General features: G+C 43.8%; 1 protein-coding gene across 4 annotated transcripts in view; it reads right to left on the reverse strand.

Moving 5' to 3' along the window:
• Positions 1-10,411: 10,411 nt before the first annotated feature.
• The window catches only part of LOC143035934 (failed axon connections homolog), a 29,169-nt gene continuing 15,689 nt past the window's right edge, over positions 10,412-23,891 (reverse strand). For all 4 annotated transcript variants that reach the window (XM_076203159.1, XM_076203158.1, XM_076203156.1 and 1 more), the window contains exons 4-7: positions 19,112-19,308; positions 16,248-16,456; positions 15,736-15,852; positions 10,412-13,735 (exon numbers count right to left, since the gene is read on the reverse strand). In XM_076203159.1, the coding sequence (XP_076059274.1) occupies positions 13,641-13,735; positions 15,736-15,852; positions 16,248-16,456; positions 19,112-19,308 (618 nt within the window). In that variant the 3' untranslated portion in view covers positions 10,412-13,640. The remainder of the gene's footprint in view (positions 13,736-15,735; positions 15,853-16,247; positions 16,457-19,111; positions 19,309-23,891) is intronic.

Below are 23,891 nucleotides of genomic sequence, written 5' to 3' on the forward strand. Positions count from 1 at the left end.
AGGAGTTGGTGCGCTGGATCTCTGCTGAATGGATGCGTCCGGTTTCGGCTTGGGTTTGATTGAAGTTCGATCTCTTGGTTGGGAGTCTTATTTGAAATTGGATTGGAATATTGATAAGGTGCTGTGCAGAGTTGACAGGTTCTTCTATTCTGACAGAGGTGTCACTGTAGACATCTGTCTACAGAGACTATGGTAGCGTACTGCCACCAGGTGGTTTAAATCGAAAGCCTTCGATTTCACCACCGATTCTAAGATTGATGCAATCTTAGAAATCAGACTGTCGTCTCGAAGGGAGTGGTTGGTGGAGGGGTAGTGGGTAGACGTGTCGCTTGCTTGACGAAGTGATGAGCTAGCTTTCTGATGCGGTTGATGAGAAGTTGAAAAACAGGCGATGTCTGCTTCGTAGGCAATGATCTTGTTCTTCTGAATGGCTGGCGTGGCTTGAATGGCTGAAGATTTTATTCGGCCTTCTGTGGTAGGCACGAGTGTAACCAGTGTTTCTTGGTATAAAGTAGGCTTGTATCTTCGGAGGTTGGAATAGAGCACCGCTCGCCAGTTGGATTGGTTGTGTAACCTTGGTGGTATGGCTGAGGATGGCGCTTCTATTCAGGACGTGGGAGCACCGCTGCCGCCATTGTAACCGTTAAATAGGTTATTGTAACCGTTAAATTGGTTTGTTGGTTACGTAAGGAGGACATAAAGCGGGCGAGATAAACTCCAAAACGGGAGTTTTCTACTTTTAATTAACAATTGAGGCAAATCTGGTTTACAAATATGATAAGGTACAAATGGGCCCTGTGGGCAGATTACAATAAAGTGCCAGGCCTTGACCTAGGGCACAATAGGCTGGCAGCCTGCTCGGTCTGCCTAGCTCTGACGACTGGCCGGTAGGCTCTTGACCTACCCAGCCTCTCTGGCCGGTAGGCTCTTCACCTACCCCAGCTCTGAGGCCTAATTCTGGCAACATGTCATGGGTGTTAAAGATTATATATGGTTAGTGGGTTGCAGTAAGCAAAGGCGTTAGTCTATTTTATCTATGGATTGGGGACAGTTTAGATATATAAGGGTTAGTTGTATAATTAGTGGATATTGTTAGGTATATTATATCTATGTTAGTTTATGCGTAATATACTAGAGCAGTTATAATAAAAGCACTTTTGATAAGTTAGTCTGGTGACATTGGGTATCTATCTTGTTTGTCATGAAATATGCTGCGTTAGGGGTATGTTGTGGGAAATGCAAGGTTAGCAAGAAGGGGAGTCTCGCTATGTTGCAAGCCTGTGGATCACGTGCGTGGTGGGTGATGGTTAGTGATGGTTACAGTATTGCGGGATCCAGAAGTGGGTATAGTGACTGCAGCTCTATATTGTACTTCCTGATTCTTTCATTTATTTCCGAAAGTATATCCCCTCCGCTGTTAAAATCAGCTCCCAGATATTTAAAGTTGTGTACTTTTCTTACTTCTTGGGTATCTATCGTAACTCCTCCATCTCCCGAAATTCTGCTCACGTTGATGTATTCACATTTTCCGACATTTAACTCCATTCCCATTTCTGTCAATTGCTCAGACCATCTGTCCACAGCTTCCTGTATAGGCAAAAGTAACCGTGTTATCCTCCATCTGAGTTATCTCTTTCATTATATAGTCCATGTACATAATAAAAAGCAATGGTGACAACACACTGCCCTGTCTCACTCCACTTGCTATCCCAAACCAATTTCTAGCTCCATATTCGGAGATCACTGCGCTTTCAGATGTACGATAAAGTCCCTTTACTGCATTTGCAAAATGGGTAGGTACCTCATACTGGGGATCCTCAAGCACACCCCATAGTTTCTTTCTTGGCACTCTATCAAAAGTCTTTTGTAAATCTAGGAAGATCATATGTTCCTCAACATTCCATTCCCATGCCTTTTCAACCAGCATCCTCAATGCAAAAATCAAGTCTGTGGTGCTTCTTCCTGGTCGAAAACCACATTGCCATTCACCCAGCTTCTTTTCAACTACAATTCTTAATCTGGCCATATTCTTTCATATACTTTTCCTATATGTGGCAAAAGTGATATTCCTCTGTAGTTACTACAGACTGTCCTTGTCCTGTCCCTTTCTTAAAGATAGGGCATATCAGTGTTTTACTCCATTCCGCAGGCACTGTTGCTGTTTTATATGCTGCATTGAACATAGACACTAAATATGGCAATAAAGTCTCCTCTGCTTCTTTAAAAATCTCTGCTGGCAAGCCATCGCATCCTGCAGATTTTCCATTCTTCATTCATTTAACTGCTGCCTTTACCTCGTTGGATGTTATTTCAAACTCTCATCATTTCTCACTTCTCCCATCTCCCAATGGTCAGCCACCTCGTCCTCATTAACATTCAGCAACTCACTAAAATACTCTCTCCATCTATTGTCTATATCAGCAGGGTTTGTCAGGATGTGACCCTCCCTATCTTTAATGGTTGAACAATTTCCCTGCTTCCTTTACGATAGCTTTTTGCTAAACTATAAAGTAATTTCCTTCCAGTAGTAAAATCATCTTCTAACTGTTCTCCTAATTGATCCCAAAATTTTCTCTTTGCTATTTTCTTTATCCTTTCAGCCTCTTTCCTTACACTTTTGTACATTAATCTGTTTTACCTGCTGTGAAGCCCTGTAGCCCGTAGCCCAGGGGGAGCAGAAAGACGGCACGTTGAAGGAAGTGTTCCTCCTCCTCCATGATGGTCCCTCCTTCGAACGTCAGGTACTGCAGAACACGATGCAAAGGACCAGGCTAGGACCGGCTGACGTCTCGGCTCTCTCGAGGCGCGGATCCCCTTCATTAGAAGGGTTCGCGCCCTCTGTGGCACTCTGATGTTCATGCTACCGAAGTAGAGTGGATCAGCGAGGGCTGCATAGTGAGCCGAGATCGTCGCCGGTGCCCTGTTGGTGGAGTCAGCTAGCCAAGTCAGGAAGTCCAGAACCGTGCTAGCGGAGATGGTCACTATCGCGTGTCTCCGAAGGAAGTCCTGGAATCTCCGCCAGCAGGATTCATATTGCCGCACTGAGGATGGACGGTGAGCTCTCAGCATCTTGTTTACTACCTCTGTAGAGAAGAATTGGCTGAGAGCTCTCCGTAGAAACTCCAAGCGTGAAGTCGAAGTGACGTTTGGAGAGGTGAGGCAAGGCTGCTGGCTAGGCAGGCTGACTCTAGTAGAAGGGGAGAAGGGCACCACCTCATTAGCTCCCCGAACCACGGCTGAGCTGCTGGCCAGTAGGGAGCTATCATGAGGACCCGACCCTTGAAGGACCGGAGGGTCTGCATCACCTTCAGGAGGACCGGTGTCGCTGGAGGAGGAGGAAAAATGTAAACGTACTTCCAGCGGTTCCAGTCCTCCGTGAAGGCGTCCGGGCCTCCTGTGGTTGTAGGAGAGGAAGAGGGGGAGCTGGATCGTGCTCGGGGAGGCAAATAGGTCCACCTCCGGGGTGCCGTAGCGGAGGGAGAGCGACTCGAACACTTGTGGACGTAGTTGTTGCCACTCCACCGATGTCTCCCGGAACCTGGATAGAGCGTCCGCCCATTCGTTCTCCTGGCCCGGAACATACTTCGCCGAGAGTGAAATGGCCCTGCGTGATGCCTCGGCCAAGATGTCCTCCGACAGGGCTAGGAGTGGACCTGATCGGGCCGCACCTTGCCTCTGCCATCACATTGTCCATATCGAAGCGGACGCTCGTGTAGGAGATTTCGGGGTGCCGTTCGAGCCATTCTTTCACCACTATCAGCTCCCGAAGGTTGATGTGTAGTGACCTCTCTTCCGACCATCCCCCGCACGCTTCATGTCCCCAGCTCGACTGGAAGCCCCACCCTATGCCCGAGGCGTCCGTCGCCACTGTTATCCGAGGTGGGGGCGGGCGGGGACCATGGGACTGACTGGCGTAGGGCCCCTGGCGGAAGCCAGGGACGTAACAAGCTGTGGAGTGCTGAGGGTACCGGCCTGGGAAGGTCGCGTGGGAAGAGTGGGATGCTCCTGTTGATCTCTCGCGTGCGTCAGCCGTCGGTGTTTCAAGCGGCCCATTGGAAGGGCCGGGGCAACCTAACAGGCCCTCCCACTGACGGCGGGAGAACGTTTGAGAGAAGTAAGCCCTCCTGACACAGCGGAGTGTCCGAAGAGCGTTGTCTGGAGCCAGTGACAGGGAGGCGTTGATCGTGTCCCACTCGATCCCGAGCCAACAAAGTTTTTGTGTAGGGGTGAGGGTAGATTTGTCTCCAGTTTACTTTGAAGCCCATCTCCGCCAAGACTCTTAGAGCCACCGAGACGACGTTGGTTGATGCACTCCTCGGTGGGCGAATGTATCAACCAGTCGTACAGGTACTTGAGTGTGGGGACGCCTGCCTCCGCCAAGCGTGCGCCTACCACTCTCGCTAGCTTCGTGAAGACCCTCGGGGGCAAGCGAGAGTCCGAAAGGGAGTCTGGTAAATTGATACGTCTCCCTCCCCACCTGGAACGCCAGGAACCGGCGAAATCGGGGGTGGGTGGATGGGGACATGCCAATATGCGTCCTGAAGGTCCAGGGACGCTAACTAATCTCCCTCCCGGAGCACTGACCGGACCTGAGCCACCGACGCCATCTTGAATCGCAGGGGTTTCAAAATTTTGTTCAGTGCGCTCAGGTCCATAACCAGTCTCGTTTTCCCTGGGTCTTTCTTTGGTACGGTAAAGAGACGGGACAGAAAGACCCGACCTGTCGCTGGTTCCACTATTCCTTTTTCCTTCATGTCTCTCACGTGGGGCAGCACTGACGAGGACACCTTGGATGACGCGGGAGGGTGGCGTAGTGGCTGTGGGAGGAAAGAACAAGGAATCAGCCTATCGGTAGTAGAGTGTATACCCCCCCCCCCCAAGCCTGAAGGGCTGGGACAAGTTACTATCCATATTATGTAAGAGTATCACAACAACAGTTCCCCCAGAGGATATAGGTAACGAGACCCACCGGGAGAGAGACCCAAGGCCAGGTGAGTCCCTGGCGGATGACCCTGGAGGCCCATCCGTGCGCAGGCCACGCGTGGTGCCAGCCCAGGAGACACCCCACTTGGGGACCTTCAGAAGTTCTTGAACTTTTGCTGTTGTTGCTGCTGCTGATGTTGTCGTTGGTTGGTGGTCCTCTGGGGTTGGGAGGAGGTGTGGTGTTGCGATTGTTGGCGCCGAAATGTCTGGGGCTGTTGCGGGCGCTGGTTGATCCTCCCTGTGGGTGGTGGACGGTATGCCCGCTGTTGTTGTTGTTGTTGGCGCGCGTATGGGGGCGGGCGCCTGGATAGAGAGTGGGATCTGTGAGCAGGGAAGGGCCGAGGTCTCGGTTGGGTGGGTGACTGGATCTGGAGGACAGTCGGGACCGTAGCGAAGACGCGGTCTGTCGCTTCCTGGTCGAACAGACCGCGGGAAAGGGGAGCTGCCCTCACCACGCCCCGGCGAGCTATCTCCGGGGCCGACCGCGCTGCAGACTGACGAGCTGCCAGTCGAGCCGCGATGAAGGCCCTCGCTGCCGGGGGTAGGGCTGATGACGCCATGTTGGCTGTACCCTCTGCCACGGTAGAGAGTGCCGCCAGGGTGTCTCTGTATACAGAAAACACGCACGAGAATCAAATTAGTAGGGCGAGGAGGATCCCGATCCCCGGAGGTAGTAGTAAAGTCACATCATTCAATTGTAGAACGTATAACATATGCGAGGTCGAGGTCGTTTCCGAACGACCTCGTCCTCGGGCGCTAGTCAAGAGGCTTCGTCCTGGGTGAAGACGCTACCTGAGCGTTTCTCTCTCGCCAGCCAGGACGGGTCTGGACCCTCTGTATAGATTGAAGTATCCCACTCACCTCAATTGGGAAGTCCTCGAAGCTCGTGGCAAGCGTCGTCAGCCAGTTCCTCATCATCGCGATTGCCGTGACGGTCGAGATGGTGGAGGCAAGGTCTTGTCTGGTCGAGGCCTCCGTCGTCAGCAACTTAGCCTCCGGTTCACCAAGTTGATGGGGGAGGACGGACGTGGTCCCGGCCCGAGTGCCATAAGCAATCGCCAAGGCCCTCCGGCGCGATGGGTGGTGGCAGGACGACGGGGAACGATGAAGGGATATGCCGTCGAGGAGGAACCGTCCTGGGCCCGCTCGAAGAGAGCAGGGATGTCTAAGGCCTTCTCCCCTTTCTCCTGCGGGAACCAGGCGTTTGGGGAGAGTGCTACCGCCGGCGATTCCCCCGACCTGTCGACAAACATATGCCCGTCCGGGTTTAAACGAGGGTTCTCCAGGAGAGCACCTATCGCGTCCAGGGTGTTAGAGGTGGAGACCCTGGAGGCCGGGGCGGAGAGGGGTCGAATCTTGTATAGAATCTTAGCCCCCCCCCCCTTCCGCGTCGTTGGCCCACTTTAGGATTACGTCATCTCTCCTCCTCTATCCCTCCGGTAGTGAGTAGTCGGGAGACCAGGCCACTAGCTTATGATCTTCTCCAAACGAGTACTCCCAGGACCGGGGAAGGTCACACCATGAGAATGGGCGGAACTCGAAAGAGTCCGTCATGGTAGGAGGATAAGGTCAAGAAGAAATGTGGTGGTCCTCCACCCCGTCCCCCAACCCGACGGACGTGTGATTGGGGGGTTCCTCCTGAGAGGGGCCTTCCAGTCCTTTACCTGCCGCCGGCACGGAGGGGCAGAGGGAAGGACCAGGAAGGAGAGTGGGAGGGGGGGGCTAGTAGAGCCGGAGGTTCAATAGGAGGTTGCTCTGGAGAAGGGTGCGTTATGGTTTGCGCGGCCTGAAAGGCCGGATAATGTGATAGGGCAGAGTCAAGGACGGGTCCTATCAGGGACGGAAGGAGGGCAGCCAACGTTCCCTCTCCCCTCGCTCCCTCCTCCGGCTCCTTGCCCTTGTGGGATTTACGGCGAGGAAAAGGAGAGTGAGGAAGGGAGGGTGAGCTGGAGGGAGAGGATGTGGAGGGTGGGGACAAGCTGAGCGTCCTAGGCCTCATTGGTGAGGCAGACCTTTTTCGAGCGTGATATATGGCCATAAGCCACAATTGCTCGCCATCCTCAATGAAAATGCCTACTGATGCAATTTTCATGCAACGCCATACAATATTATCGTCGTCTGTAAAAATAGTTGTATTTAATGTAACGTGTCAAAACATTTAAGATATAGCATTACTAATCTTTCATTTTTTTTATTTTTCAATTTTCAGGTTAAGGCGAAATTATGGCGTCCAGAGGTTGTATAAATTCACCGGATCTGTTTTGCTATGTGTGCGGCTATCTAACAGACAAATCCCATCGGAAGACTTTTACACCATTTCTGAAGAAAGCATATGAACTATACTATGATTCAAAGGTGGATACTGGTAAATCCTGGGCACCACAGTTCATCTGTTTGACATGTGCATGCAACTTGCGTGGTTGGATTAGGAAGGCGAAGAAGAACAACCATATGGCATTCGGAGTTCCCATGGTATGGCGCGAGTCAAGAAACCATACAACAGACTGTTATTTTTGTTTGGCAAATGTCACAGGCTTTTCTTACAAAACTCGTGCATCTGTAAAGTATCCATACGTTCTCTCGGTTTCTAAACCAATTCCACATGATCCCGTAAGTTGTCCAATACCAATAGCACCTGCAGAATATACAGTTGATGAAGAAACGCAAGCAGAAAGTTCTCCTTCATCTTCCAGCAACGTATCCGACCCTGACTACCAATCCGGAGAAGGTATTCATTTAGTTAACAATGCTGATCTGTCTGACCTCGTACGGGACCTGGCCCTAACAAAAGGTCAAGCGGAATTGCTCTGTTCACGCCTTAAAGAATTTAATTTGCTTGCACCGGGTACAACTACTTCACATTTTCGCCACAGACAGAAGGAACTTGAGAAATTCTTTGCAATGAGTGACACCATTTGCTACTGTTCTGATGTCGAAGGCCTAATGTCAAGTCTCGGGGTGAAACACAACATTGAAGAATGGCGATTGTTCATCGACTCATCTAAAACAAGTTTGAAAGCAGTATTATTACACAATGGAAACAAATATGCATCAGTCCCTGTTGGATATTCTATCCACCTCAAAGAAACATATGAAACTATGTTGCTACTTCTTGAAAAAATTCGCTATCAAGAGTATAAATGGTGTATCTGCGGTGATTTAAAAGTCATCACCATTCTCATGGGAATGCAGACAGGGTACACCAAGTACTGCTGTTTTATCTGCGAGTGGGACAGTAGAGATAGAAAGCAACACTACATAAAAAAGAGTTGGCCAATTAGAAACATAATGCAGCCAGGAAATAAAAATGTACTTCGTGTGCTGTTGATTGACCGTGATAAGGTTCTCATGCCACCGCTTCACATCAAGCTGGGGCTCTTGAAGAATTTCGTGAAGGCACTAGACAACGACTCAGATGCTTTTCGGTACCTTTGCAACAAGTTTCCAGAGTTGAGTTATGCGAAAGTGAAGGAAGGTGTGTTCATAGGTCCACAAATAAGGAAGGTAATTGCTGACACACACTTCCAAAACTTACTGAATGATACTGAAAGAAATGCATGGGTGGCATTCAAATCAGTTGTAGCCAATTTCCTTGGAAATTATAAATCTGCAGACCATGTTAATGTTGTGAAGAAATGCATCAGTGCGTACAAACACTTGGGAGCCAACATGTCCCTTAAAATTCATCTGCTCGACTCACATCTTGACTTCTTCCCCGAACACCTAGGTTCAGTTAGTGACGAACACGGTGAACGTTTTCACCAGGACATCTCGGTGATGGAGTCACGGTATCAAGGTCGATGGAGTGTAGCAATGTTGGCTGACTACTGCTGGTCACTTCAGCGTGACATACCAAATGCTCAGCACAAACGTAAGTCTACGACCAAGAAATTCAAACCAAATGCACCTTAGATTAAGAAAGTATTTCAGTGTGTATGGATTGCATGTGTATATTATATGTTGAACTAGATATTACTGTATAATACAAGTGCCATGCAGCTCAATTTCACTATTTACTTAGCTGATGCCATGTTCATTATTACTCATGTAAAAATAAATTGGTCTAGTGAAATATAAATGGTTGAAGGCGTATATCAAATAAACGGTGGGTGACAGAGACAAATGGTTTTCATATCCTGAATCAGCATGTTTCACATGTCATAGAACAAGTGTTGGATACCAAGATATCCGCAACTTTTTAAAATTTGTATATCAGTGTAATCATAGAAGGGGTAAAAAAGGGGTGTCCCAACAGTGCCTGGGCACAACACCGAAGGGGAAAAACTGCAGGAGAACAGGGAGGGCTCCCTATGAGAACACAAGCAGGAACTAGACTCACCGGCATAAACAAGGTGGGTCGTGGAGTGACCGATTCGTCTGGTTACGCGAAAGCAAGTGAAGTAGACGGTTGACTAGCCTTCCAAGAGTGAGGGGTAGGGAGGGGGAGGTGGGGTTGTCGACGCATGCGCTACCTGCACAGAGCCGGGAATTTTAAATTTCCGATGATTTGTGCGGAATGTCCAACCACACTCTCCCTTCCGGAAGTGGCCATTTGGCCAGGAGTGTGGTAGGGGATTGCCGCTATAGCTTCACTGTGCAGGTTTCTTTTCAGCTGATAACTATCATTCTGTGTGGGAAGCTGTTCTTTTTCAGGTCTCTTCTGTAGTTATCCTTTTTGAGTTTCATTGTATGTCCTCTTCTTTTTCCTGTCCTGCTTTAATAAGTCCTCTCTATCAAGGAATTCTTTTCCTTTCCTAATTCTGTAGATGATTAGTAGGTCCCCTCATTCTCTTCTTTGTTCTAGGGTTGGCAATTCCAGTTCGACCAGTCTTTGTTCATATGTCAGGTTTGCAAGTGTTGGGACCAACTTTGTCATTGCTCTTTGTATTCTTTCTAATTTTCTTATATTCTTTTTTGTACTGGGTGATCATATCAGTGCTGCATATTCCAGTTTTGGCCTTATCAGTGTTTGTAATATTTTCTTGCCATATTTACAGCCCTAAGTAACTAAGATAAATAGGTGATGGAGGGGATTGGGATAGGTAGGGGTGGATGCACGCTTTGCCTTGCTACCTTCCTTATCAGGGGGAAGAAGCCTTTAGTATATAGATTTTAAATATTCTGTTACTGGAAGACCATTACTGGGTGTGCTTTCTAATGGTGATCCTGCAAGATGGATGTCAGAATCTTTTCTCTACCACCCATCTTCAAAACCTGTCAACACCTTCAACTCCATCAGGAGATGCAGCCCCAAATGGGCTAACATTTGGTTTCCAGACTGGGACCAAGGTCTCTTTCTATTGTTTCTAACTGTTTTTGTCCACCTTTTCACATAAAAGAATAGGATTGACTAAGGTTATCCAGAAAGCTTTAGACAAATCTATCTATTCACATTGTGGTGTAACTGGCCGGTTAAGAAATAAAAATATGGTTTATAAGCTTTTATTTGATAAGACTGCAGATTTCAGTTTCTTTACAATATAGATTAAGAAGAGAGTATCACTATGGCAGGTTACAGCTGAAAATCTTACATTCTTCCATCCTATACATGAGACTATGTTTCAAACACTAAATACATACTTAACCTGAGTCACCAACCTAAAAACCTGATAAAAGTCCTAGAAACTCTGAATCCATTCATGAAATGAAAAGGTGGTGCTAATATGTGACCTATTTATAAAGGATTACAAAGGAGGAGCATACCAACAGGGGACCTTTTGGTCCATAACTAGGACGGATACAAAAAAAAAAATATGATAAATAAATAAGAATCATAATAATACATATACCAAAGGCTTTTTCCCCCTTACAAGGGAGGTAGCCAAAAAAAAAAAACAAAGGCATAAAATCCACTCCCACCCATTCCATCCCCAACATACTCCACTCCCATCCACCCCCCTCTCTCCCTCTAATCTTGGCTCCTCCTGGATGATGGGTCATCCCTGCATCTCGCCCACTGCCTTGGGTCAGAGGCAGTGTTGCAAGACACAGCACATCTACAGCAAGGCTCCTTCATTAAATCAGCAACCCCCCTCTGTGTCCCCTCGTGCAGAAAAGGAGATGGGGGGAAATCCCTTTGGGCTGCATCAAATTATTTTTCACACATACTCCCTCACCCCCTCATTCCCCACCCACTCCCTTTCATGCATCACGGCATCATCCATCCACAACCATTCTCCATTCTCCCCTATTTTCTGTCCTTCCATCTTTCCTCGACCGACATTCCCCTCTTTTCCAATGCCTCTTTTACCCCATCCATCCATCTCATTTTAGGATGACCCCTCATGTTCACTCCTTCCACACCTCTATTACTAGTCTTTCTTCACTCATTCTTTCCATGTGTCCAAACCATCCCAATACTTTTTCATCCACCCTATCTCCCAACTCCCTTTCCACCCCCATTCTCCTCCTCACCTCATTTCTCACTCTATCCAGCCTAGTAACCCCTACCATACTTCTTAGTCATTTCATCTCAAACACATTTAAACTCTTTTTCTCTTATGTTCCATGTTTCTGCCTCATATAGGGCTGTCAGCACAATCACTCCTTCATACAATCTCCTCTCAGCATCAATTCCCAAATGCCTATCTCTCATTACACATTTTAATCCCCCAAGGCATTTACTTGCTTGTCTCAATCTACGTTCTACCTCCACTCCTCCCTTTCCTGCCACATTTGCCCCCAAAGTCTCTTTCTCCCTTAATATTTGCTTCCAATTTGCTGCCATCCTCTCCCCTTGTATATTCCATTACCTTTTACCCACATTCATCTTCAACTTCCTTCTTTTGCACACCCTCCCAAACTCTATTGCTAACTTCTTTAATCCTTCCTCTGATCTACAAGCACAGTGTCATCAGCAAATAAATGGCTTATCTCCTATCTTTCTCCATTTTCTTTAACTCTCCACCTGGCCCATTATTCTTGCATTTACCCCAACGGGTACTGACTGCATGTTAATGCGAGGTTAAAATTTGCTCAGTAGCAAGCAGGTGATAATTTAAGGTCTATATGGGGTGCCCCTATGGACCAGAGCCACACAACATTTTGTCTATGATACAGGAAATCTCTATTCATAGAGAAATTATGCTACTTTATTATACTGCAACTGTCCCTCCATTATGCTGTCCCCCTACTCTTAATATTGTCCTATACCATTTCTCTGAATATACATTTCCTTTTTTGCTGAACCTTGTGGCAGGTGAGAAAGAATGCTGCCTCCGAGTGTTACCACATGAATTGTAAAAGGTGACAAAAATGGGATGGGGATAGGACTAGCATCTTACTCTCTGTAGCCCCAAAGGGGGCATTCCTAAAAAACAAAAAGCAAAGATATAAGAGGGTGTGGGAGGAGTTTTTCAACCAGAACCATAAGGTTTGGGTCTTTTAATGTGCATGTATGTGGTACAGCTGAGAATAAAAGGGAAGAGATAGGCAGTATGTTTGAGAAGAAAGATGGATATGTTGGCATTGATTAAACTAAGTTGAAAGGGAGGGGCGAGTTTGAGTTTGGGAGTGTAGTTGGGAAGGTGCCAGGAGTAAAGAGAGGACAAGGAAGAGAAAGGGTGGCTATACTAGTAAGTGAAGAGATAGGTAAGCATATTGTGGAGTGGAAGTTTCTTCAAGGTTAATCTGGATGAAGATGAAACTGGGAAGGGAGATGGGCCTTTGTAAGTGCATATGGACCTGGTTAGTTATAATTGCATTTAATTGACCTGGTTAGTTATAATTGCATTTAATTTGAAATTACGTTATATTTTTTAATATTTCATGATGTGCCAATAAATTTATGCTCCATGAAATTTGTTGATTAAAGGTAATTTGAGTTCAGGAAATGATAGCAATACTCTCATCTTAATTTCAACCAGAAGAAAATTACATGTACCAAGGGCTTTTTCCCCCTTATAAGGGAAGAAGCTAAAGTCAAAAGGCATAATTCCACTCCTGCCCATTTGATCTCCACCCCTCCCTCCCTCTTTTCTTTGCTCTTCCTGGATGACAGGTCTTGTCCACTACCCTGGGTCAGAAGCGATGCAACAAGAAAGAACATCCACAGAAAGGCCTCTTCATTCTTCATTTAATCGGTGATACACCCCTCTCCATTCCCTCATGCAAAAAAAGAGAGGATGGGGAGAAATCCCTTTAGGCTGCATCAAAATATCATTCACAAATACCCACTCATCCATATACAACCATTCTCCAGTCACCCTTATCTTCTGTCTTCTCTTTTGGGTTTTAATCCTGTGTTTATATTTTATTTTGCAGACATTTTCATTTACAAGATTTAACACTTATTGCTTATAATGTTAATATTGGAGGTAATGCCAAGGCACGAGCAAGATCATTCAATCAATTCATTGTCCCTGGTCTCTCTTGCAGAAGACCTGTGGCCTCCATACAAACCAAAGAAATTACTTTATATAATAGCTACACCAATCAAGTATTCATTTGCAGCTTAATACAGAAATCTCATCATAGAAGATAACTTAAAATCTTATGTCTGAATGGTATTTTATGGTCTAGAAATTTACAACTTTAATTCTGAAAAAAAAAAAAAAAAAAAAAAAAAAAAAAAATCTGATGAATGTGGAAGAAATAAGATAAAAGGTATACTTTGATACTGTAGTAGTAAATTATATTTGCAGTTCATATTGGCCCATTTAGTTATTCTTCGGTGGGTTAAGGAGTTGATTCCAGTCCGGGAACACGAGCTCTTTCATACGGTAGCAGTAGTGCTTCAGGTTTGGGTAGGCATCTGTTGATTATTAATCAGTCAGCAATTCTTACATGGTTTAAGTAGGAAGAAAAGAGAGGGACAAATGTGATGGGATGGTAAGGATCTCTCTTTCCTAAGCCTAGCCATTATACTATACAGGTAATATTGTAGAAATACAAAAACAGAAGTTTCATTTAAACCCTGTTCATACACAAGATGAAATGTAGAACAAACATCATCATGTAGATGTTTTATTTTCAATTGTTTTCTACATAGTTATATACAGTCAATATTTTAAGGATTTCAGATCCGCCCTTACAGACCCAAGTTACAGTGTTTATCTGTCAAAAGACCAAGCTCTACTTATAGAAGAATAGGGGAATGCTAAACTGCTGTTTTGTTTTGTTTTTCCCTGTTACTCCTTTCTATTGTTCCCCTTTGAACCTATCTTTTATCACTACTGTGTCTCCACCAATTCATTTTTTTGTATTCCCATGGTGGTGGTAAGGATATATGAATACTGGCCCTATGGTCTTCATGTATATTGTTGTTGCTGTTCCATTGTCTGTGGCTGAGCAGTCCTGCCTCTGCCTCTGTGAGGATGCCATGGCTGGACTGGGGTTTTCCCACAAATCCCTTATACAGTGTATATTGTATTGTTGGCATGCATGATTGTGTACAATGCTATCCTCCATGCATTGTATAGTATGGGGTGAAGTATTGCATCCTAGACAGTTATCTGCAATGAGGTTATCCAGCCTTTTCTGGTTACTTAGAGATGAGCTGGATGATGGTTGCATCACAGTCTGGCAAGGTGGTGTCTAACTTTTTAGGGGGAGAGGATTCAGAAGGATAAATACTGGGGGGTCTGGCATGCAGCAATGTATTGTGTTGCAGAAACTATATGAATGGGATGGAGTGACAAGAGTGCTTATCCCCAAAGTTTTTCAAGCAGAACTGAAGAAAAGAACATCTGGGAGGAAGACTCCAAACCTGAACCTTTGTAATGATATATGACGATTGTTGCCTCAAGTTTTACTGACAGGAAACCTACAGCTCCACATTGGCTGGTAGTCATCCTTGAGCTCTCCCACAGATCTCTTTGGGAAGGACTTTTGGATTGCTGTCAATGTTGTATCATAGTGTGATGGTTTTTGTGTCACTCGATTGCTTTAGTACAGGGAGGAGCAAGAGGAAGGGAATAGCTACTGGTTGTTAGCTCCCTTCATGTAAAGTGGAAGAAATTCAGTTGAAGTTGATACAAAGATCTTGGGCCCAGTTTGGGTGCCAGTCCCTCAGACCTTCCAGATAGAGAAAGGGGTTGATCGGTTTTGAAGATGGGCAACTGGGAGATGCTTCTCTCTGGCTTCCATCTCACATAAACAGATAATTATCATTGCTGTTAACGCTAGTAATTGGGTCTGTCTAGATGAAAAACAAGCAAGAGCAAAATGGAGGAGATTGGTTGTAGGCTTGCGGAAAGAAAAATGGATGTGTTAGCTTTCAATCAAATTAAACTGATGTGACAAATGAGATTCACTTTAGGAGTGTAGTACGTAGAGTGTCAAGAGTGGAGATAAGGTAAAGGAAGGAGGGAGTGGCTCTATTAGTAAGTGAAGACGTTGGAATTGAATGAAAGAGTGGTTGTGGCGGTAAAAAAAAAAAAAAATAAAATAAATAAATAAATTAATAAATAAAATATATTATTTAAATTAGAGTGTGCAGACTTTTGGGAAGAATGTGAATGCTGTGGTGTTGGGGAATCCATATGCTAAAGCAGGAGACTACCCAGTAGGTGTCTAACTTTCAGGGAATCCTTCATCCATTCCATGATAGTCCCTTTGAATATTTCATTTTCTAACTTCCAAATTAGTCATTTATGAAGCATTTTATCAAAACAGTTTTCCAGTTTCAGATACATGCTAGTTATTCTCATGTGAAGTCTGAGAACAGATAAGATAGAGAAAAAGAAAGAACAACTTTATGCACAATAAAACGAGAGATGCAAGTTACGAACAAAAGGTCTACTCATACATTACCCACAATCAATGCTTCATATCTTGTCCCTGGAGCATTCCAGCACAGCTGTGCCAACTGCCCAAAAATAGCACAGTCTGCTGAGCAGGGTTTCTCTCCACCAAAGTATGCATCTTCACCTAAATGAAAAACAAGCATTGTGTAATCTATGAAACAAGATTAATGCAGAAGTAAAATTTCATTCTTTTAACCACTTTGGTATGATGACGCCTACGTAGGTGTCATGAAGTGCGAACGGGTACACGATGCTGGCATCGGTGTCTTGATTATATTTTTTTGTAGCTGTACATGAGTTACCCCTGGATTCTGTGAACAGGTTCGACCACGTATTCTGTGTTTATTATTACTTAGAGCAAAAGAGAATGAGTAATACAGCAGTGACTTTATATTTTATGATGCAAGTAGTACATATGGCAGCTGATGCTGCGCACAAGAATTTGACTCATACTAAAGTGGCTAAACAGATAACTGGATGGAAGACTTCAATGTATGGCAATACCCATACCCACATTACCTAATATGCCAGATAGTGTGGCGACATCTTTCTTGCAAATATTAAAGACCTCATCCTGTGAATGTACACCAATACCCTGCATTGTAGCTTTTTTCTTGATGGCACGAGGCATGAACCAATTAAAGAAGAAAACTGTTATTTTTGGGAAGGTCTGTGTTGTCAAGAAGGTTTTACAACGATCATGCCAGTAACGATATGTTATCACACACCTGCAGGGGAAAAAAAAAAAGCTTCTTTAAATTCAATTAAATAATATTCCTTTCATGAATATTGTACTTAATTAAATAAGATTCATCACCAATGTATCTCACTATTTCTTCAGTGAAGGTATAATTACTATGACTCCTGCTTCACATTTCACTAACTGGAAACCCTCTGCCCCACATTTGCTGGGAATAGTGGACCATAAATCTCTGTGCAAAGAAACTAAACAATCATTAACAGACATTATCACAATCCAAACACAGTTAATGAAAACAACTTATAATATAACAAACATATTACTTACAACATCAGCCCCTTTGGGCTACCCATCATCCAACCTCTCAACTTAACAAAACCACATATCGGCAAATGATATAAATTCACACCACCCAATGTGGATGAATACATAATACATCAACATCTGGCCAATGAGAAAATAAAATACTAGAACAATTCCCCAACCTAAATACATTAAACTCCAGCAACCACCCCACCAGACAACCTCCTCAACACAAACAAGCAATGTCCCTACACATAACAATGTGCTCACCTTCCCTACAAATACGAACACAGGAAACCACATACAAACTCCCTTCAGACCACTTCCCAGTAAAGATTACCATAAGACCAGAGAAAAAATAAAGCCTACATACAAAAAAACATACATATACCAAGGGCTTTTTCCCCCTTACAAGAGAGGTAGCCAAAGCCACTCCAGTTACTACACACATACATACATATACCAAGGCTTTTTCCCCCTTACAAGGGAGGTAGCCAAAAAGAAAATGGCATAAAATCACTCCCACCCATTCCATCCCTAAATACACTCCACTCCCCTCCACCCTCCCTCCCATCTTAACACCTCCTGGATGACAGGTCATCCCTCCACCTTGTCCACTGCCCTGGGTCAGAGGCAGTGTCGCAAGGCACAGCACATCCACAGCAAGGCCGCTTCATTAAATCGGCGACCCCCCCTCTCCGTCCCCCCATGCATAAAAGGAGAAGACGGGGAGAAATCCCTTCAGGCTGCATCGAATTTTGCTCACACATACTACTTCACCCCCCATCCCCCCACCCATTCCACCTCATGCATCACAACATCATCCATATACAACCATTCTCTGTTCACCCGTCTTCTGTCCTCTCCCGTCCTTCCTCAACAGACATTCCCCTCTTCCCCCAAAGCTCCCTAGTTTAATTAAAAATCAAACTACACACACAACACTGTAAAAACAATGTGGTGAAAATAACATTTGTAAAAAAAAATAAAAATAAAAAACAATAATAATTAATAGATAAATAACAAAATCAAGTTAACAATGCACAGAAACTAGCAAAGAACTTGGAGATCTTTGTCATAGATCAGCTCCCATCCACAGACAGTGCAATGGAAAAAATATCAATAACTATGCAGAAGGTCAGGGTTATAGAGAGCATAATACCTAGTCCCATCACTCTATCTAATTTTTGCTGCCTTTTATGACCTGACTGGGAAAACTTTGAGGCAGTATTTTTTCTTCCCCCAGCCAAAGGGGACAGAGGTGAAGATGGAAATATATATTCAAAGATGTGGTACAACACAGTATTAAGAGGGAGACAGCATAACAGAAGGTCAGTCACTATAATAACATGTAACGAGTCTAACGACTCAAGGTCTTATTAGAGTGGTAGCCTGCTTGGCTCCATAGTAAAACAAACAATAACATCAACCATATCAAAACAAACACAACCTCCATAGGACATAATCAAATCCTGCAAAGGCATTAGGAAACCACAAAATGTAAACAAGAGAACAAAAGACATTATCTAATGAAAACATCAATAAACCAGTCACACTACAATATGTATCCTCATTTCTCTATGCTACAGATTTCCTCTGACAGAGACAAAATGATATGTTGTTCTGATCTGTAGAGGCACTCCATATAGTCCCTAAAGCATCGCCTGCATCCTACTGAGCAATTTCCATTGCACAATAACATGCAGCCAATACTCCAGACAAAGGCTACCTACTTTATATGGGGGGAAAATTCTTTGGTACATAGATACAATACAGAGTGTCAGTAAGAGACATATTCCAAAAGGTTACTGGAAAAAATATAATCCTAACTTACCAGCCACAAGAGAGAGAGAGAGAGAGAGAGAGATTGCAACTAAAATAAGACATCAGTAATTAGGTAAACAACAAAAATAAAGAAAGTGGAGGAAAATACACTCAAAAATTGGATAAAAAAAAGGGTACTCATACCATCACACAAGCATGACTCACTAACTGAAAAACCAACATACTACATACATACAAACATATACCAAGGCTTTTTTCCCCTTACAAGGGGGGTAGCCAAAATGAAAAAGGCATAAAATCATTCCCACCCATTCCATCCCTGAATACACTCCACACCCCTCCACCCTCCCTCTTATCTTAGCACCTCCTGAATGACCAACATACTACATCTATAATAACCAACACCCAGCAACCCACATGTCTATACAAAAATGCATACACAGCTATCAAAAAGATATAAACATACATATACCAAGGCTTTTTCCCCCTTACAAGGGAGGTAGCCAAAAAGGAAAAAAGAGATATAAAACTTAAAAAATATATATATATAACGACTAGACACTGTTTAGAATTGATACCAGCTGAAATAACTTACCAAAACAAATGTTCATCTGCAAGAACTCTAGCTGCTTCTAAATTGCATTTCTTACTCTCCTCCAAATGCTCATCTAAGGTGACTCCAAACTGATTTTTGAGCCTTTCAAGCATGAACTCTGAGTCTGCTATATCTTCACCATTAAGGGTCATCCAAGGGCACTTTTTCTTTGGTCCAAATGGTGTGTCAAAATCAACCTGAAAGTATTTAATATCTAATATCATACAGTAACAAGGATGGGAATGGATGCTAAGAGGAGATTGTATGAAGGAGTGATTGTGCCAACAGCACTGTATGGGGCAGAAACATGGAACATAAGAGAGGAAGAGAGAAGGAGTTTGAATGTGTTTGAGATGAGGTGTTTGAGAAGTATGATGGGGGTTACTAGGTTAGATAGAGTGAGAAATGAGGAGGTGAGGAGGAGAACAGGGGTAGAAAGGGAGTTGGGAGATAGTTGATGAAAGAGTATTAGGATGGTTTGGACACATGGAAAGAATGAGTGAAGAAAGACTAGTAAAAGAAGTATGGAAGGCAGATGTGGAGGGAGTGAACATGAAGGGACATCCTAGGATGAGATGGATGGATGGGGTGAAGGGGGCTTTGGGGAAGAGGGGAATGTCTGTTGAGGAAGGACAGGAGAGGACAGAAGACAGGGGTGAATGGAGAATGGATGGATGAAGTGGAATGGGTGGGGGGATGGGGGGTGAGGTAGTATGTGTGAGAAAAATTTGACGCAGCCCAAAGGGATTTCTCCCCGTCTTCTCCTTTTATGCATGGGGGGACGGAGAGGGGGGGGTCGCTGATTTGATGAAGCGGCCTTGCTGTGGATGTGCTGTGTCTTGCGACACTGCTTCTGACCCAGGGCAGTGGACAAGGTGCAGGGATGACCCGTCATCCAGGAGGTGCTAAGATAAGAGGGAGGGTGGAGGGGTGTGGAGTGTATTCAGGGATGGAATGGGTGGAAATGATTTTATGCCTTTTCCTTTTTGGCTACCTCCCTTGTAAGGGGGAAAAAGCCTTGGTATATGTATGTAACAAGGTTTCAGATTACAGAGAATGATTTAAAGAAACTGGATAAGAAAATGTGATTAATGCAAATTAATTAGAAATCATAAAATTGTTTGAGGTAAATATTTGTTGAGAACAAATATGAAACAATTTGCTGTCCAATGTTCTTATTGATATGGCTGAGAAAAATATACATGACCTTGGTCTTGGTATTTGGATCACATGTTGGACTCATGATCGACAGCTATTTCCCTCCCAGAAGAGAGCTCAGAGCTCCTATGACCAATCTATGGGTCATACAATTGACGACTTGAAGCGCAGCGATACTGAAATCACTTCAGCCCTGGGCAGGATTCGAACCCGGACTGCCGTAGTCACAGTCAAAGACTCTACCAACCGTGCCACCATTCAAAATGTTCAAATAATCAATCAGTTATATTTATTCTCTTACAGGAGAACTATGGATCCCAGCAAACCCACTAGAGACACTGCTTCAACCCCTAACTCACTCATTGAAGAAATCTGTTGCCGCTGTCTAATGAGTGAATCTAGAACAGTGGAGTATAAGGTGCTCTGTGTGTTCTGTGTGGTCGCTGTATCTAGGATTATCACTTGTTGCAAGCCTGATGTTGCGTTGGCACTCTGTTAATAAAGAGTGGTGTTAGCATACTTCTTCCATTTTTTCTTGTCTTGAGAGTGATTTCTTTTGTTGGGTTGATTTCTGGGAGAGTTTGGTGAAGTGTTAAAATTAAACAATCTTTTGTATTTACAAATGGGGCAATGGGGGAATGGGGGTGAGGTAGTGTGTGTGAGCAAAAATTTTTGACGCAGCCCGAAGGGGTTTCTCCCCGTCCTCTCCTTTATATGGGGGGACGGAGAGGGGGGGGTCGCCGATTTAATGAAGCGGCCTTGCTATGGATGTGCTGTGTCCTGCGACACTGCTTCTGACCCAGGGCAGTGGACAGGGTGCAGGGATGAGGGAGGGTGCTAAGATGGGAGGGAGGGTGGAGGGGTGTGAAGTGTTTTTGGGGATGAAATGGGTGGGAATGTTTTTGTGCCCTGTCCTTTTTGGCTACCCCCCCTGGTAAGGGGGAAAAAAGCCTTGGTATATGTATGTATGTATGCATGTTGTATTTACATAATTGTATTTACCTAATTATATACTGTATGTTCATGGGATCCTGCCCTTTATTCTCTGGTTATCATTCTTAGTCTTAATTTCATGTACGTTTCCAGCTTGGGTAACATCATCTTCCAGGCTGCACAGAAAAATATATTTCTTTACATCCTAAAGACATAAAATCTTTTTTCACTTTTGTTCTATGGGTCTTGTGATGCCCTCTAATCCTAAACCAAAAGACTTGTCCACCCCCACGACCCTATCAGTGACCTGAACACTACAATTAAGTAACCTGTTGCTTGGGGAGAATGCCTTCCTGCATCATTTTTAACCCGAGCAGTGTAGTGAAGGTCATGATCCTCCTCAATATTCACAGATTTAAAATTCTCTGGTTTATTTACTAGTGGATAAGGCCACAAATATGGCAATGTAAAAGTTTTGGGTATTTGCGAGTTTTTTTCTCACTCACTCATTCCTCACTGTACTGTGCATACTTCTATTTTCTCACCATTCTCCCTCACTCACAGTGTCTGTATTTTGTAATTTGTAACTCACACTTTCTAACTTAACTTTTGTGATGTCCCTCATAAAGGCAAGTATACCAGGTGTCGTTAGGGTGTCAAGTATGCCAGGTGTTATGTTATGTTATGCAAGTATGCCAGGTGTTATGTTAGGGTGTAAACAAAACATGATCACTATCACCACAAACATGACATCTCTTTTGCTACTGATACAGAGCAAAGCATAAACTCATTTGTTTCCCCTTCAAAACACCATTTCAATAGTTTTATGAAACAATATTATTTTTGAAAATTACCAATGCCATTTCTCTCAAAAGTCTTGTAAAACTGGGGTATGTCATATGAACAGGAACATCTTATATGGCAGAAAATACAATTAATATATGCTCTTAACCTTTTTTTTTTTTTTTTTTTGTACATGGTGTTTTCTGTAGTTACATTAAGAAACAGTGAGTCTATGGGGGATTAAGAGGCAGAATAAACAATGGGAGACACTTTTTCAAAACTCCAAGCAAAGTAAATAAAAAAAATCATTACCAACCATCACACAAAATATTTGTTTCTATCAAGCTTGAATTTAGGCAACAAAATCACAAACTTTCAACTCTGAATAAATCATCTGCGCTTCAAAAACAGTATCGGCTATTGTTGGGAATCTTTGGAAATGTACGAGTAGTCAAACATCGCTATTCACATGCCATTATTAAACATTGAATCTATTGAATAGCTGTGAGAAAATTTGATAAATTATGGTCTAATGTGTAGCTCCCAGTGTAAAAATGGTTAAGGAATGTACCAACAAAACCAACAAGGTCAATTATCTGGACTTCCACATCTTTAAGACTAAGCTTCTAACATCTGTTGATCTGCCTCCATCCTATTTCTGATGTTTTGGGACCCTCACTTGTAATATATAGTATCCTAACATATATAAATACATAATTTTTTATGCAGGTTCCTTTACAAAGTATAAAATTTCCTCCCTCTATGAGTGCAGGCTATTCAACAAGGCATATTACAGAGATTGGAAAATATTTTGTTCTATTTGTTCATGGAATCATACTGGTTACATCATTAAATGGTCCAATTTGACCCTGTCTTTCTTGGATATAAGAGGAAGAAAAAAAAAAAATCTCAGTTGTTGCTGGTTTTTGTCATTTCTCATGGTTTGGTGCATGATTCTGAAGAGTAACATAGGGGACACTATGCACACACAAGCACACCCTGAAGCCAATAGACTATAGGCCTAGGTAGCATATGTGACACATTTTGTGAATCTCCACACATTATGGATATTCATAAAATGTGCAGCACCAATAATAAGTGCACAATTAGTTGGACACAGATAACGAATCCGTTTGGCATGAACACTTTATGAACATTCATAAAAAAAAATTAGGTTCATAATGTCATAATGCCTGACGGATTCATTGAGTGCCCAATTATGAATTCACTATTGGTGCTGCACATTTTAACTGATATAATCTGTGCAGATTCACAACATGTGCAAGACAGCCTACACATATGACATACCTAGGGCCTATGATAGATGATTGAGCTGAATAAGACTGTCCCAATACTTCCAAGTTGTGGCCTCTGTTGGCCTGTGCCATGTGACACAAAACTGTGACCGTCAAGAGGGCCAGGGGAGTAAAGTCATGGTTAGGCCTATCTATAGCCACAACACTAATTCATCAGGTTAACATTAAGAACAAGATGATCATGATGTTCTAGTTATGCTTTAAGCCTACCCTATCCCTAGTCCTAGACATACCAGTCAATATTTCCAGGCGCGGATACAGGGGGGGGGGAGGCAGGGGGGCCCCAAGCCCCCTCCCCAATGCCCCGAGTATGAAGAACAATGGTAATGGTTCATTACCATTGTTCACTCATCTCGAGTTTGATTCTCCTTGGATAAACACTTTTTAGTGCGCATTTATGATTTGAATTATATTTGTGAATTATATATGATTTTACATACAATTATGAGCAAAACAGACTTAGGTTTCTGGACCAATCTCCAAGCCAACAGCATTATTCTTGGGGTTAAAATATCGGCGTGTTTCAAGTATCAGTTATCAGTTCGGGCCTCCCCCAAATAACATTCCTGGATCTGCGCCTGAATATTTCC

Source organism: Oratosquilla oratoria, chromosome 19, assembly GCF_046742065.1.
Source record: "Oratosquilla oratoria isolate Oo_2021 chromosome 19, ASM4674206v1, whole genome shotgun sequence".
Classification (NCBI taxonomy): domain Eukaryota; kingdom Metazoa; phylum Arthropoda; class Malacostraca; order Stomatopoda; family Squillidae; genus Oratosquilla; species Oratosquilla oratoria.